The following is a 17,282-nucleotide window of genomic DNA, read 5'->3' as shown; positions in this document are numbered from 1 at the left end:
AGGTAAGGAGTCTGATGTTCTCCATGCAATGGTCCCACAATATCGATAGCTAATTCATCCCATGGACTTTTTGGTAAACTTCTACAAACCATAGGTGAATATCTTGGTTTGAGCACCTTATCACTAGCTTGACAAGGCGTACACTCCCTAACAGTACGTTCCACCATCAAATCTAATCCAGGCCATCAGAAATCCTGTCGGATGCGCTCTTTGGTTTTAGAAATGCCCATATGCCCTTCATGAGCCATGTTCATGATGACTTCTCTCAAACTCAATGGGGGAATCATTCTTGTGCCCCTCATTAGAACCCCATCAACAACAGCTAACTCATTCGCAACTAAGGACCAAGGTTTAACCAGACTTCGAGACTTATGCTGTTTCAAAAGAGACATCACAGAACACAATTCACTATCCTTTTGCAACTCATCCCTCCATTCATCTTCCTTTACAGCCCCCAGCGTAACGTCACAAACTCTTATGCCACACTCAGCATCACACTGATCATTTTCATCCTGAGATTTATCATTCTCTACCACCTCCACCAATCTCGACAGACAGTCTGCCGTTACATTTGCCTTTCCTGGAATGTATTCAAACATGAAGTTATACTCCTGTAAGGAAATGACCCATCTCCTGATCCTCGAGGAAATTGAGTCCAAACCCTTCTTCTCAAAAATTTCTTTCAGGGGTTTATGATCAGACCTGACAACGAAAGAAGATCCCCACACAAACTTTCTGAACTTGTTTATGGCCCAGAAAATTGCCAACGCTTCCTTCTCTATAACAGAATAACCTATCTCCGCACCTTTCAAACATCTTGAAGCACAAGCTATTAGCACCTCTTGGCCCTTCCTGATCTGAAAGAGAAGAGCACCCAGCCCCTTTATACTTGAATCAGTAACAATGAAAGTGGGATTCCCAGGTACAAAAGCTTGTAAGTTTGGTGCATTCCTGAGATCATTTTTTACTTGTTTAAACTCAGCACCACACTCTTCCGTCCAAACAAACTCTGCATTCTTACACATCAACTTCCTTAGATTTACTGTCTTATCTGCAAAATTTCGTATAAATTTGTTATAAAATTCTGCCATACCTAAGAATGAAGAAACCTCATCTTTTGTACACGGTTCTTTTAACATTTCAATAGTGTCCACCAAATCCTTTTTTGGACTTACCCCCTGCCGTGAAATATGATGACCCAAATAGTCCAGTTCAGTGACTCCAAATTTACATTTGCTTCGCCTAAGAGATAACCCAGCATCAAGCATCCTTTTAAGCACAGCATGTACCCTCTCATCATGTTCTCTCACGTCTCTCCCACATATTAATACATCATCCTGGTAGCACTTTACGCCTGAAATTCCTTTAAAAAGATCTTCCATAATCCTCTGGAATACAGAGGCCGCAGAAACAAGCCCAAACGGCATACGCAAAAACTTGAAGGCCCCCATTGGCGCAATGAAAGCTGTTAATTCTTGACACTCTTTTCTCAACGGAACCTGATGGTATGCTGATGCCATATCCAGAGTGGTAAAATAACCAGCACCATCCAACGATGATACTAATTCCTCAATATTGGGAAGTGGGAACTTGTCAACCACTACTTCTTTATTTAAGGCACGAAGATCCACACATAAACGGATTTCATTATTTGGTTTACGTGCCACAACAATGGGAGCTAACCACTCCGTTGCCTCTACAGGCTGTATAACACCAGTGGACAACAATTTATCTATCTCTTTTTGTACAGCATCTTGGATACAAATGGGAATGCGTCTAACTTTTGCCACAACTGGTACTGCACCCTGTTTCAACTTAATATGGTGATTGTACCCCTTTAAACACCCCAAGGTGTCACTGAACAATTCACCAAACGCTCTCACAAACTTGTTTTCGTCACCCTCAATAGATTGTACCTGAACAGATGGATGTGCATTAGGATTGAGAATGACACCCAAACGAGCTTGATGACTCCAGCTCAACAAATTATCACCCCTCTCAGCAACATAAATCCTAGCATCAGTGAACCTACCATTGTACTCAATGCAGTCATCAAAATAACCTAATAACTTAATTGGCAACCCACCATAACCCGTAGGTTTAATATTAGGTTTGGACAGTTTCTTCCTTCCTTGAAAATTCTTCATAAAAAGATCCTTTGAGAGAAACGTGATGTGAGAGCATGAATCAAATTTCATTTTGACTCTAACATCCCCCACCAAAACCCACTCAGAGGGATGTTCCACCTCACTCTCACTAACTTGAAAACTGACTTCCTTTATTTCTGATCTTGAATCTCTCCTATTCCTCATCCTACAATTTTTCCCAAAATGTCCTCTTTTTCCACATACATTGCAAGTAACCCTATTAGCAGGACACTCACTTGCATTAGCCATGTGTCCAAACCTTCCACATCTGTAGCAATTTCCCTGAAAAGTTGTTGCAAACCTCCGATTCCCTTGTGTCTTTCCTGCGTTTTTTTCTATTACAACACCTTTCTCGCAGACACCCTCATAATTTTTTTCCCTCTCATCTTTTTGTATGGCTCGACACTCCACTTCTTGTGCTTTTACACTGATCTTGTCTTCTTTATGTTCTTTACTTAGTTCTCCAACACACTTTAACATATGCTCTACCCTTTTTGCAATACTAATAACCTCATCCAACGGTGGCTCGTCCTTTAGCCAGAGTTCTTCCCTCACTTTATGACTGCAACACCTCAGCACAAACTGATCTCTAATTCTTTCCTCTACCAACGCCCCAAATTTACAACTTGAAGCCAACTTCCGCAAAGCCGTAATATATTCTTCCACACTCTCCTCTTTTCTTTGCTCCCGCAAACCAAAATGGTACCTTTCCATAATAGTACTAATCTTTGGCAAGTAATGTAAATCTAGTTGTCTTGCACATATTTCATATTCATTCAACCCCCTCTGATCATTTTGCGACAAAGGAGGTAGATTTTCCAACACCTCTTGTCCTTCGCCCCCTAAACAATGTAACAAAAGTGCCTGCTTCCTTTCACCACTCAAATTCGTTCCACACACCCTGGCATAATTTTCAAAAATCTTTTTCCATTTCTTCCACTTAATAACCGGTTCTCCTGGATCTGACAAGAAAAACGGCGGCGCTGTAACATTCTGCATACTCACAAGAGGTGTAAATCACTACTTCCCCACAACCCAACTAGTTGCTAAAAGTGCTTAAAGTCCAAAAGATGTGTCAGTCACCATATGTCCCAGCACGATACCGCTATATCAAACACGTTTGTTGATGGTGTGTTTGTCACCGCAGATGACCTTTTCAGTTTAATTCAATTTACAACGCTCAAATACTTGTATTCCACAAGTGTAATCAAGTTACAAAAGAAACGTTTATTCCCCTGACCACCAACCAATATAGTGATCCTTATCCAGTCTCCGTCCAATTCTCAACTTCCAATAGACCGTCGATGATCTTCTTCGATGTCCTCCAACACTTGTGCTGCAAAAAAGAATTAAAAAAAAAATATATATATATATATAAGAAAAAATTCCTTCTTCCTCATCTAAGATGGCCGCCACAAAACATTTGGTCCATTTTCTTCAGGCAGTTGGGCTTGCTTTCTCTTTGAGCAATCTCGGATCGTTTTCCTCACTCAAAATGGCCGCAACCAAACTCTTCCTCATCTAAGATGGCCGCCACGAAACATTTGGTCCATTTTCTTCAGGCAGTTGGGCTTGCTTCCTCTTTGAGCAATCTCGGATCGTTTTCCTCACTCAAAATGGCCGCAACCAAACATCCGGTCTATTTTCTTTAGTTAGTCTGGCTTGTTCTTCTCCTTTCACCACACTCAAGATGGCCGCCAACCTTTCCCACAGCCTTCAGTCCTTTTTCAATTGCTCACTGACCTTCAGACGTCGTGAAGCATACAGAGACCACTTTGATCCTCAGTACCTGCTCAAACAGCTTTCCACAAGGCTCTTACAACCGCAATTTCCCACTTTTCACTGCTTGAACATGCTTCAAAACGCTGGATCCTCATCCAGCACGTCTCTGTAAGTTATCACCTTTTTTTTCTCTGAAATAATCCAAGCTCTTCCTTCTTTGTTGCTGTTGAGGCTGTCCCTTCCTCTGGGTTCTTTTCTCCGCCCAAACGTCGCCAGTGTAATAAAGTAAATCCACACCAGATGAAGATATGTGGTAAGAGGTATTTATTACAGCCTCAACCAACAGCCAGCATATCAACTGTCATCATAGAACCCTCACATGACAGAACCTCAGAACAAGCTGGTTCCATGCCTAGTGTTCTGGCATGGAGCCATGTTACATCATTACACCTTGCTCAGGCACATTAAATGTCTTTAAAAAAAATTGAAGTTGCAGAACCCATTTGTTGTCAAAACCATGAAATGTTGTATTTTCATTCATATTATTAGGACAAAAGGTTGTATCACATAAAGTGAGCACTGGAGATGTTAATTTAACACAGTTTTCTTCCATAACGCTGGGTTGCTTGGTGTCTTAAATAGTCAAATAGCCAGAGCAGCAGTATTTTGCCACCTTAGATAGTGGTAAATTGTTGTTTGTCACTGGAACTTAAAAGGGATGTGCTTCTTTTGGTTAGCCACTTAGCAGCATTTGTTGTGCTCTCTAAAGTAAACAACATAACCGAATAACATAACATCTAAAAACATATCTAACACATACTAGGGCACAAACCAACAAAGCAGTCAACTAGAACACACCACAACAACCATAGTACAATCTACCAACAATACAACGCAGTAATGCAGCACAAAGACACAACAGCATAAATATTATCACAACAAATCACAACCACAACAAAAATTCAATAAAAAAATATGCACAAACATTCTCGTCACACTTTACCACCGCCAGAATACAGCTTTTATAATACTGTAGTAAAAGGGAGGTGTTTGCACCCAGCACTGCCTTAGTTACATAAAATACATGTAATAGAAAGACTACAAAGTGTGTGTGATCCTCCTCAAGGAATCACAGAGCTCTGAAGGGAAAGACTGCAAATTGATAATGGTTTTTTAAATCTATTTTATTAAGCGCATTAATTTATTTTATTAAGCGCAGACTTAACCACCATGATTTCAAAGTGCTGGACAAACCATACCAGAGAATCTTTCGAAAATGTAGTATGAAACATAAATGTACATTGCTGATTTGTACAGTATCTATTGCTATACACGTTCATAACTTCCACTTTGATTCACTTTAATACATACTAGGGTTTACAGGTTTGAGATTATTTTAACAGCAGATGTATCTTTTCTGATTTTAGATTGGGTGCAGTTTTGTAATGCCAAAATCATGCAAAAAGCTAAAAAAACTAAAACTGGAATAGGGGTGCTTTTGGAAACAGAAGCACGACGTAGAATACAGAAACATACTGAAAAAATACTAATGGAGAAAAGTTAAAATGTTAAAGAAGAATGCCTGAAAAATAAATTCAATGTAATCTGACAATGTAAAGGGCCATTTACTGTCTCACAAGCTTGATGCAGGAGCAAATTTCCCCTAGGGTCTAAAGAACCCAATAGCCGATTGTCTTAGAAATCTCTTTGTAGACCGTGGGGAATGGATTTCTTTTGTCAACACGGTGATGCAGCATAGAATTCTCATCCTACCATACTTCTTGCAGAAGTATTCGTGGGCGCGGAGGTGCTTAAATAGAAGCGAGCTGATGCATAAGATTTTGGCAGGGCATGGAAAAATGTGGACGTTGCACATGCATATGTGGAGATGACCCACACTGACAGATATGTCCAAAAGGCCAACGTAGAAGTACACACGTATGCAAGATGCGCGCTGCTATTGCCTGATATGTGAAAAAGTACAATGTGTGTGTGCTCAAACAGAGAACACAAGAGATGTAACTTAGGAAAAAAAGAAAGTGTCAGAGGTCAAGGAAATGCTATTCAAATGTGGCTTACGCCCACAAAGGTAGAAAGCATTGGCTTTTAGAACATTTACACCCATTTAAATATACACATGTGACAAAATTCGGCGTAAATAATGCAAAGTAAGCCCTCAAGTATGTGTTGGACGGAGCAGTATCTGTGGGGGGGATACTGCTCCAGGCGATCCTGAGTAGTTGTGCGTTCCCGGACCAGATACACTGAGTGTGGGAATACCAGACTGGTTTTACCAGGTGCAAAAGTGCACCCAGTAAAACTAGATGCAGGACCACTGGCTTTTTACACCTTCCAATAGCAAGTGGAAATGGTCAACAGTAAATATCCCAGAATCAAGAACTGCATGCAGGAAAGAATCCAGTAAATCCAGATTCAGCATTTAATTCCCCATTCTGGGACCTTTTAACTCATAATGCCCAGATTCAGGGGTGATGCTACCAGTCTGAATTTTTATTACCATGGTATCTCTTTCCATATCATCCCAATGCTGAGCAACATGTAATGGCACCAATAGTGGTGATTTGCACCAATCAATATAGCATTTGAAAGAAAGGATAGGATGCAATAAATATCAAAAACACATAATTTATTGACCTGAAAACAATTTATGTCGAATTAGGAAAGTGGTGTTGCAGACCAGTCAACACATGCCTCCTTCCTCACCAGAAAAACCCAGAGGATTCACCTCTCAATTTTCACATATGAACCCAAGGAGATCACCTGCAGTGTTCCCCAGGGCCCATCCATCAGGCCCACTCTCTTCAAGCATATATGACCCCTCTGGCCAACATCATCTGATCCCACGGTCTCAACATAATTTCCTACGTAGACAACACCCAACTAATCCTCTCACTCACTGATGACCCCACCACGATCAGAGCCGACTCCCACAGATGCATGACAAACGTCACCGACTGGATGAAGAAAAACTGCCTGCAGCTGAACACAGACAAGAGGGAAGTACTGATCTTTGGCAACAGCAGCAACACATAGAACGACTCCTTGTGGCTTTCAGATTTTAGGACCTGCACCCACTCCCTCTGGCCAAACCAGAAACCTCGGAATCATCATTGACAACAAGCTCACCTTGAAATCACAGATCAACACCGTCTCCTCCGCCTGCTTCCTCACTCTGCGCGTGCTACGTAAGATCTTCAAGTGGCTACCCCTACCCATGAGAAACAATGTGACATAGGCCCTCATCACCAATTGACTGGACTATGGCAAAGCCCTCTACGTAGGAATCGCCTCACACCTCAGACAGAAACTTCAGACCATACAGAACGCCGCAGCCAGACTCATTCTCTGCCTTCCCTGACGAACCCACATCACACCCCACCTATGGCAACTCCGCTGGCTCCCCATACAGAAGAGAAGCCAATTCAAGCTGCTGACCCACACAAACAATGCTCTGCATAACCAAGGACCCACATACATTAACCACCGCCTGAACTTCCACCAACAGTCAAAATGAGTACGCTCCACCTTCCTTCCACTTGCCCATACTCCCCGCATCTACCGAAGCAGAAGTAGAGGATGCTACTTTTCCACATTGCAACAAAGACCTGAAACAGCCACCCCACGCACCTCTGGACCATCACCTCACTTCCGGAATTCCGAATGGCTCTCAAGACCTGGCTGTTCGAATAAGCCTCCGGGACTTGCAAGTGCCTTGATACCCTATCAGGTGATTAACCGCGCTTTAGAAATCCTGATTGATTGATTGACTGATATGGTGCCACTATCGCACAGTGTACTCTCTTCATAAGGTCACCCAGTAAAGAGTTTACATCACATTGTGGATTGCCCTATTACTTACCGGTAATCTTCATTACTCCTGGTCCCGTTGTCCTCGTCTCATTCCTTACAAAGTGGAGATGATCCTCTCCATGACAGAAAAAAGAACAGGAGAATGCTGAGACACCTAACCCCACCCCTCCCACTGGGAGTACATAAGCTGTACCAAACCATAATTTCGCCTGAACTACCAAGCCACCAACCTGAAGGCCGGCTGTCTGGGAGGGAGAGAGGGGCGTAAGGAATGGGAAGAGGACAACGAGGCCAGGAGTGATGAAGATTACCCGTAAGTAATAGGGCATCACGTCCCGGTCCCTCCAGTCCTCGTCCCATTCCTTACAAGGTGGAGAATACCAAAGCAAACAATCCGGCCTTCCGAACTCCCACCAACAGCAGGGACACCACACTGAAAGCAGCACCCCAAAAGAAGCAAATGGGAGGACCAGAAGAAAAAACACAGGCAGTAGCACACAACCCGCAATGCCCCCAACCAAACAACAGGGCCCAAACCCCCAAAACAAGCAGGGGACGACCATGAAGAGCCAAAACAAGGAGCCAAACCAATGAGCTGCCACTCAAAGGGTAGACAACCCACACCAAGAACCTCTGAACTAACCACAGAGGAGGAGATCCCAACAATAAAGGACCAGAGACTCACCCCACCAGAAGGACGGCGACGAGGCCAACCGCAGAAGAAGAATCAGGGCAACCCAACACTGCAAGAAGCCATGCCCACACCAGGAGGGACACAAGACCCTCAGACAGGCCAGAAAGGAGGCCAAGGACTGAGATCCAAGCCCCAAGGGAATCCTCAGAGGGGCCGAAGCAACGAGCCACCCCAGAACAACCAGCAAAAGGGGGCCCAGATGCAGCAGAAGCATCCACAGGGCACAAAAAGCCCGGAAGGGCACCTGACCAGTGAAAAGGCTGCCTAGAACAGGAACACCACCCAGCGCCCAGAATTTAGCAGCAGAAATGACGGCGAGCGACCCGCCCACAGACAAGGGATGAACGCCACACACTGTCGAAAGAACCTCTAACGACCCCATCAGAAAGCTGAAGGGAAGTAAGGAGAGACCCAACAGGCCCCACCCAGAGCAGGAGAGAAAGGAATGAAATGACTAACCACAAGACCAATCCCATAACACCAGGGGAGGCCCCCAGCAGATCAGAAGAGACAAAAGAGGACGGGCCTGCCGAAAAAGCCAAGGCACCGACCCAGAGGACCAACCATGAGCAGGCTCAAACAGAGCAAACCAGGAAGGGAGGGAGAGGCGACCAAGGGCAAGCCCCCCCCAATCCGACAGCACCCCCAACAGAGAGCCCTGAGGAACCTGCCACAGGAACCCCCGGAGGCGGACCAGAACACGGGGCAGGAACGTCCAGGAACATCCACCAGCATAGACACCAGACAACAGCCCAAAAGCCCCCAAACCTGGAGAAGGACCCGGGGCACATGTACAGGACAACAGGCCAGGACAGAGGCAACCACCCCGAAAGCAGGGGACACCGGGACACAAACCCAGCACCCCGCCCAACGAAGGCAAGAGAGAGGCCAGAAGCGCAACCCCTCCCATCAAAACGAGGACAACAACAGGACCCCGGCCAAGGAAGGCAAGGGATGGACCCCAGCAGACCCTGAACCAGATCAAGGGCACAACACCAAGATGGGGGAGAGGCAAAACCCCTAAGGTCACCAAGACCAAGGGAACCCACAGACCAAACATAGACAACCGGGAAGAAGATGCCCCAAACAATTCCCACCATGGGCGGCACCGCAAACCAAAAACCTGTGGGCCAACCATAGGGGAGAAACACAGGACCGGGGAAGACCAAGCCACCGGACACCGAACAAGAACCTGGAACAGGGAACGGGGGAAACCCCCAACTGAACCAACATCCAACTTGCCAGAACGGCAAAGGAGGACACCAAGGAACCACCCCAGGTGAGACCCAAGAGCAGCCGCAGAAATGCAAAAACAGGAGAGAAAAACAGTGAGGCCCAAAGCCCAAACCTGCAGACGCCCCCACAAACACCCAAGAAGCCAGCAGACCCAACAACAGACATGCCAGCAAGACACAAGGCCACCAACACGGCACCCCCATGGGCCTGGAAGGAGTGGCACTGGGACAACCGCCCCAACCCCAGGGCACAGGAACTAGCCACAGCCAGGCCACACAGGTAACCAAAGCGGCAGAAAGACAGGGAGGGAGCCAAGCAGCCCACACCTGCATGCCAACGCCAAGGCCCAGCCTGCACCAGGTAGGTGCAGAGAAGTGGGAAGAGGAAAAGGACAGAAGACTGTCCCGGGCCCCAGCAACACCAGGCACCAGACCGCCGACCATCAAGGGGCCGAACGACCCACACCCAAACAAAGTGCAAAGCAACCAGAGAATGGAAAAGCTGACAAAAACACAGGCAGACACCCAAAGGCGCCCCCGAAGGATCAAGGCCCCCACGGCCAGAGCCAGACACAACCAAGCAGAAAAGGAACCACCAACCCTCCCGCAGAGGCAAATGTGGGGCCAAACACAGGGACAGCGTGGCCAAGACTGACAGAGGCAAAGCCAAGGCCCCACCTAAAGACCCAAGGCCACACCACAGCCCAAGGAGGGACGAGCCTGGAGAACCCAAAGGTGCACAACCCACCAAGGGAAGAGGGACCGGAAGAGGGAAAGGGAGAAACCGTGCCCCCGCAGACCACGCAACCACAGAGCCACCAAAAAAACAGGGACTAGAGACACCACAGGCACAAAACCAGCCCCCGCACCAGAGCGCCAAAGGACTAAGCCCAAATGACAAGCCCCAAGGGGAAACCTACAGGACCAAGCCAACCCTGCAGGCACCCCACAAACTGGGCCGATGGCAACCAGGCACACCAGGGACAGCCTGAACAAAAAACAACCGCAAAGCCATGGCCCCAGGGCCGAGGCAAGGCCAGGGTAGAGAAAAGACACATCCTTGAAACGGGGAACAACAGGGCCACCAAGCAGGAGCGAAACGGAAATCCAGAACACGGCACACACCCCACTACAGCCACCCCAAGCACAACCCACAAACCAGCGCCAGGCAACAGACAAACACCAACAACAAGGCACCCCAGGGGCACCACCAGCGCAGCCCTGAAGCCAACAGCCATCTACAGACAACCGCAGGAGACCAGCGAGAGGCAGTAGAAGACCCAAGGGACATGTCAGGTCAGAAAAAAAGGGCACAACATCAAACCCCCCATCCCAGTCGAGAAAGAAACCCAAGAAGTAGGATAGCCGGGAACCCCAAGGGCCTGACACAGGAGGCAAGAAAGCGACAGACCCCCAGAGGAGCAAGGAAAACCAAACAAAAAACTACCAGGGAGGCAGAGGCCACACAACACCTCCCACCCCCACCAGCCAGCTCAGGCACAGACCACTACACAGAGCTGGGCAACCGGTAGAAAACATATACCCCAGCATTCGGGAGTCTGAAGACCCCAAAGGTCAGGGCCAGAGAGCCAGAACATGAGACAAACTGATATGCGGTACTTACCTGCGGGGCAGACAGACAGCATAACACACCGCCTGATCTCACCAGCCAGCCCAGTAACTGACAACCAGCACAGCGCCGGGCAGTAGGCCATCTGGAAACACCCCTGAAAAAGACAGAAACAACAGAGACCCAAACACAGACCAAGCAACAGGGCGCCAGGGTCTCAAAAGGCCAACAGCCTACCACACTAGGGGAATTTTGTACTATCCAGGCAGACTGCCAACCAAGAGCAAACAGGGAGGTATGGGTGTAGGAAAGTCAGCCAACAATAATAGGCACCTCCAGGCGGCCATCCAGGGAAGGCAACATTCAGGCCCAACCAGAGAGCAGACCAGATCACAGAAAAAAAGGGTGACACGGCCGCAGGCACAACCAGGACTGGAAAAGAAACCGCTATGTGGTACTCACCACCGGGGCAGGCAGGCATCACCACACATCGACTGCCCCCACCAGCCAACCTGGGCGCCCTTCACCAAACCAGCGCCAGGCAAAAGAGGAAAAGCCTGCAGCATCCGGTATTCTCTGGCAGGCTCACAGACAAGCAGAGACCTGGCCGACCCAGCACCACCACGGAGAGCAGTAGAGAGCACCCATGGAGGAAAAGGCCCCAATTTGGACCCTAATACCCAGCCAGGAACTCCAGGGGCCCACCTAGATGGGCCTGAGATACTCAACAGCAGCAGCATCAGCGTGTCTTCCAGATCAGCCCAGCCACAGGAAGACATGCCCTCCAACCGGGCACAGACCCGGAGGGCCAGCACCCCAGCCATAAAGGGCCGCCTCCCAACTAAAGTGGCTCCCGGCAAGCCCAGCAGGCCAGTAGACCACGCAGCAGGCCGTCGAGGACAGCCCAGCAGCCTGACGAAGACATCCAAAGAAGACTGCAAACAGGTAAGTGCAATCCGCGAAATCCACGTCCCATTCTGTCGAAAGACAGAAAAAAAGAACAGGCGGAATGCTGGGTTGTTACAGCTTATGTACTCCCAGTGGAAGGGGGTGGGGTTAGGTGTCCCAGCATTCTCCTGTTCTTTTTTCTCCACTTTGTAAGGAATGAGACGAGGACTGGAAGGCCCGGGAGGTAATACATGGTGAGCTGGAAACCTCTCTTCCAGCTTGTTTTGGGAGAATCTACACAGTTGATGTCCAGTATTGGCTTTTTAAGCTCTCCGTGACATTGATAGCAGACTGAATCTTTTATTTTTGTTTCCTTTTTGGTGTGAGCTGAGGAAGATGGTAGAAGTGTCTCCCACAGGCGATGCTTGTCACAAATCCCACCTCTCAAAGGCTGCGCCCTCTCTTCACATTATTATTTTTTTAAGTTGGCAGGTCTGTGTAAGTTACGTCTGCATCTTATATTATGACTGGTTATTCTTAATAATGCAAAACTCTGAGAATTGCAGAAAACTAAACCAGAGAGACACGAGGAAAGAGCAAAAACATCAGACGTGTGTGAGTTTTTTAATCTATGCAGCAAATATCTGACTCCGAATAAACTGTGCTTGTAAATTATAAACATCCACCAGGGCACCTTTACCAATAAAATATGCCTTTAATTGTCTGTGTGTCTTGGAAACAGGTAAATATGCCTTGTTTGTATTAGTGCCTAGGTGTTTTCAAAATATCCATGTGAAGCTACAGTAGGAACAAAAAGATGGGTATTTGATGAATCACTAACACTGCAGGTTCAAAAGTCATGGAAAAATAGCTATAATCTCATAAGTGACAGTTCTATTTGTACCAAGGGTTGTATCATGATGCCTTTTTTTGCACTGTCTCAGCACAGAAGGCGTCTCTGCGCTTCTTTTTTGGTATCTTCATTATATAAATATACCTGAAAATTCTTCGAACGAAAGCATTTTTTGCTGAGACCAGAGTTCAGTAATACAACGATGCAATTGCTGTGCTGTGTACAGCAGTTCTTAAACTACTCTCATTCTCTATGGGGCAAATTTTTCATTTTTTCACACTGCACAATGCAACATGACACCTTGCTGCGCTAAATGAATAGGCAGATTGCAACACACATAGAAAGAGGAAAAAACGAGGAGAAATAAAAAAGATTATCTTCTTTACCTGAGGAGGCGTAGCATTTTGACGTATTTCCAGGTCTACGACTAATGGTAAATCTGTGAATGCACAAAAATCCATGGGTGGATGAATGGGAACACCCACACTTCACCCATGGAACGCCTTGCCAGGGGAGAGTAACACAACGCAGCAATTAGCGATGCCTTGCATTACTTTTGATTTATCAAGCCAGGCAGGGCCAGGCAAGGTGGCCTTCTTGCGTGGCCTGATAAAACCTTGATAAATCTGGCCCTTGGTATTTCACCTGTGCTGTACCTGTTTCTCTATGTGTGAGAGAATCATGTTATGTCCCTCCTGTTACTGCCACCTGTTGTTTACTCATTCTTAGAGAAGGTTGCGCTGCTATTGTCCACGACCTGCACTATTTGGTAACTTTCATAACGTTGTGTCTCATCGTTGATGGCACGCAAGGGGTGTGCGCTTTTTATTTCTGTGCCTCGTTTCATCCATTTACTCCAAATCCTTCATGTATTTTGAGTCTGTCTTCTTGTGGGATGCTCAATCAAAGCTTGAATACATTTCAAAGGCTGCTTTACTGCTTGTAATAGTTGAGTTCAAACTGATAGCGAACTTTAAAACCAAGACTGAAATTGTTCAAAAAATCATGTATACGTGTAAAAAAAAAAAAAGTAACGTGTCCGTTTACACGCACTGTTAAAACAATGCAAGCATTTTTTTTCATTTTTTTTTTCCATTTATTAATTTAACAGTTTTCCATATGCACCCACGGCATGGAACCAGATAAAAGTACATTGCCCATATTAAACAGAGATCGGAAGACCAGAGCAAAAGATAGGGTTGGTGCAGACCTGGGAACTGCAGAGGGGTATGTTACACTAATAAAATAAGCAAAACATGCATTTGTCGCCGTAGGTAGGGGACAGTTTAGCTGCCAGGAAGAAACTGCGTAGCTCGCTGTAGAAAAGCCGTGCATCGCCTTGTTTCTTCTATTTCTGTGTTTCTTGTTTCTTTGTTTCTACTAGTGCAGCGATGAAGCGCGAAAATGTGGAATTAAATCTGCTGTGGTGCAGACGGTGTGTTTGTCCACTCGGATTCCATCACATGCCACAGAAACAGAGGCAACAATCCCTTTTCCCTGATAGAAGCCAACAGTCAGTCTGAGGCCTGAGACGAGCGGGAGGATACAATTTGCCTAGAGAGTGCCTCAGGACCAAGCCTCCCTGCCTCTCCACCGAATGAGTCTGTCAGCTGGCATCTAGCAGTAATTGCTTCCCATGGCAGGACCTCACCAGCCAAGGGAGGACTCCTCTCGACAACCCAAGAATCAATTCCTACATCCGCGGAATGATAATTGTTTTCCGAGGCTCGGGGAACTTGTTGCCAAGCCTGAGATATGGCCGCGGAATGATTGGCACTCATTAATTCGGGATCTGGGCTTTTATCGAGTTTCTTATTCAGAGGAGTCGAGTGGCGAAGGTATACAAGGTATAGCTCCTCTGTTCTTCACGAGCCTCTCGTAACATCTACATGATCTGAATCTGGATTTCAGTCTTGGTTCCGAGCATGGCATCACTGCATTTACATTCACTGCACTGAGAGGGCTTCATTTTTATGCAGATAAAGGTATAATCTCTTGAACGGAAACATCAACCATTCAAAACGGAGGTTATCTAGTTAAAAATTTGGCAAATTGACCAGAGCAAAAAGTTGCGTCTCTATAATGCACATAATATATGGCTTAACAAAAGTATTGCATGCACCTCTGGTGACCCTCAGCATTTTGAACAGGTGCAGCACGGAGGGTGGGACTGCACCTCACCATTTTGAAGATCTTGGCATTTGTGTGCCAGTTTATAGCACAGGGCCCGATTTCGAGTCTGGCGGTCGCAGCGGTGACGTCCCTGCAGCTGCCGTATTACCAGGTTGCTTTTTTGACTGTCTGCTGGCTGCACCAGGGAACCGCCACTCCATGGCAATGGCCTAGCGGACAGGGCTATTCAATATGCAAGGCTGGACCGCCAAGGTCCGCTGAGCATATTTCGAGTTTCATCACCGCCAGCATTTTCATGGCAGGTTCAACGTCATGAAAAGGCAGGCAGTGGGGCAACAAAGGGGGCCCTACAGGGACCTCATGCCCCTACCTTTATGGGGATACATTCAGGCGGCACAAAATGTGCCCCTGTTTTCATGCACTCCAATTTCTAGTCCATGCCGTTCTGGAACTTCTTTTGTGTTCCCATTGAGGTGCCCGGTTTCAGGGAACAGCAAAAGAAAAGCCCACCAGACACAAGTTGTACTAGTAATTTGGCAGGCAGTCCCGGCGTCGCTTTAGCGGTGCTGTGCTGGAGCAGAGCCGGCACAGCACAGCCAAAGTCATAATCAGGCCCTTAGTTACTTAGGACAGTGGTTCCCAAACTTTTGAATTCTGGGGACCCCCACTTAATCATTACTGGAACCCGGGGACCCCAACTGAATCATTATTCGAATCCGGGGACCCCCCACGAGTCATTACTGGAAGTCAGGGACCCCGGCCTAAGCAATGTTCATGATTTGAACCACAAAACAATACACAAAAATACAAAAAAAGCATTCATCAAACAAATACACAAATAACACATGTTATTTAATTAGAAAACATACAATTAAAGTAGAAATCAAAATGTAATTTTAATAGAATTGTTGGAGCTTTTCTAAATTCAATTGACGCCGCTCATCAACCATACTATATTCAGTTTGATGCACTTGCGCTGCTCCCGCAAATCAATCTGAGGATTCCAATTTAATTTTTAGCCTCCAGTTTCAAATTCCTTCACATTTACAGTATGTTTTAAAATGTTCAATTGTACATTTAGCCTCTTTATATAGCTACAATTTATTGATCTGTTATTATTATTCGATTTTCAAAGTAGTCGCGGACCCCCTGAGGAGGCTTCGGGTACCCCCAGGGGTCCCCGGACCCCAGTTTGGGAACCACTGACTTAGGATGTAGCTGGGCTTCTCCAAATGAAAAAATACTGGCTAGGTAACAGCTACTTCTCAATTGTGGAAAGCCAAAGAAACTACATAAGCTCCAATAATTTGTAAATCGGCCCAAACTTTCATTTTGCTCCAATTTGTCAGCTAATTAGCCAAGTTTCATCTTGAAATCATCTCTGCAATGATTTAAGACTACAATCCTCCACTGGATTTCCTCTTCAGACCTTATCAGTGGGTCCTCTAATTCGATATAGCTGAACTATAGAACACAGTTTTGTTTTCGCCATCGTAACATGATCATTCAACCTTCGAACTGGTGAAAGGGACCATAACAACTACAGCCATCTTTGAGTGTGTGAATCTATGTTAGCAGGGCCGGACTGGCCATAGCGGGCAACCGGCATTTCCCCCGTGGGCCGCCAGAGTGGGGGTCGGTTTTCGTAACCAGGGGCCGTCAATATCAGCCCCCTGTAACAAAATCGGCCAAAACCGGCCCTAGCAATCAGCTCGGCCGCACCCCACTCCCCTCCAGGGGGGCCGGCCGAGCAGTTTGCCAGGGCCGGTTTCGGTCCCCAGTCCCATGTGTGTTAGACAGAGACCAAAAATATGAAAGTTAACAAAGGAAGGCTCAGTGTAAGGAAACATGTGTGTGAGAAGGGCAAGTAAGTGTGTTTTGCGATTGCATACCTTTGCTTGCAACAATGATACACATTAGGAATGTTAACACTTGAAAGAGGAACTGGACTGTATGCATGTGTCGGTGGGAGGAGCACTGAGAAGTGAGGGTTTGAGTTCATGTGAGTTAAAATTGGATGCTAAGAGGAATGTGCGAGACAAAAAAAGAGGGTCTTTGAGAGAACGGTGTGAGGAAAAGGTGAAAACAAGATATTTGAAAAGAAGATGTGAGAGAGGAATGTATGAGGTATAATAGTGAGTTGACTGTCAGGAAGAGTAGTGTGTGGTGAGCTTGAGGGAAGTAGGAAGGATATCAATAACAGTGTATT

The 17,282-nt window shown here is 46.4% G+C and overlaps 1 protein-coding gene across 1 annotated transcript in view; it reads left to right on the top strand.

The window, feature by feature from the left end:
- The first annotated feature begins 3,700 nt into the window (after nucleotides 1–3,700).
- LOC146805560 (uncharacterized) overlaps nucleotides 3,701–17,282 on the top strand; it is a 46,378-nt gene continuing 32,796 nt past the window's right edge. Inside the window, exon 1 of the mRNA XM_085620525.1 lies at nucleotides 3,701–4,037. Coding sequence (XP_085476651.1) covers nucleotides 3,838–4,037 — 200 coding nt within the window. The 5' untranslated portion in view covers nucleotides 3,701–3,837. The remainder of the gene's footprint in view (nucleotides 4,038–17,282) is intronic.

The sequence above is a fragment of the Triturus cristatus genome, chromosome 8, assembly GCF_964204655.1.
Source record: "Triturus cristatus chromosome 8, aTriCri1.1, whole genome shotgun sequence".
NCBI lineage: Eukaryota > Metazoa > Chordata > Amphibia > Caudata > Salamandridae > Triturus > Triturus cristatus.
This window is presented reverse-complemented; position numbering and strand designations above follow the sequence as displayed.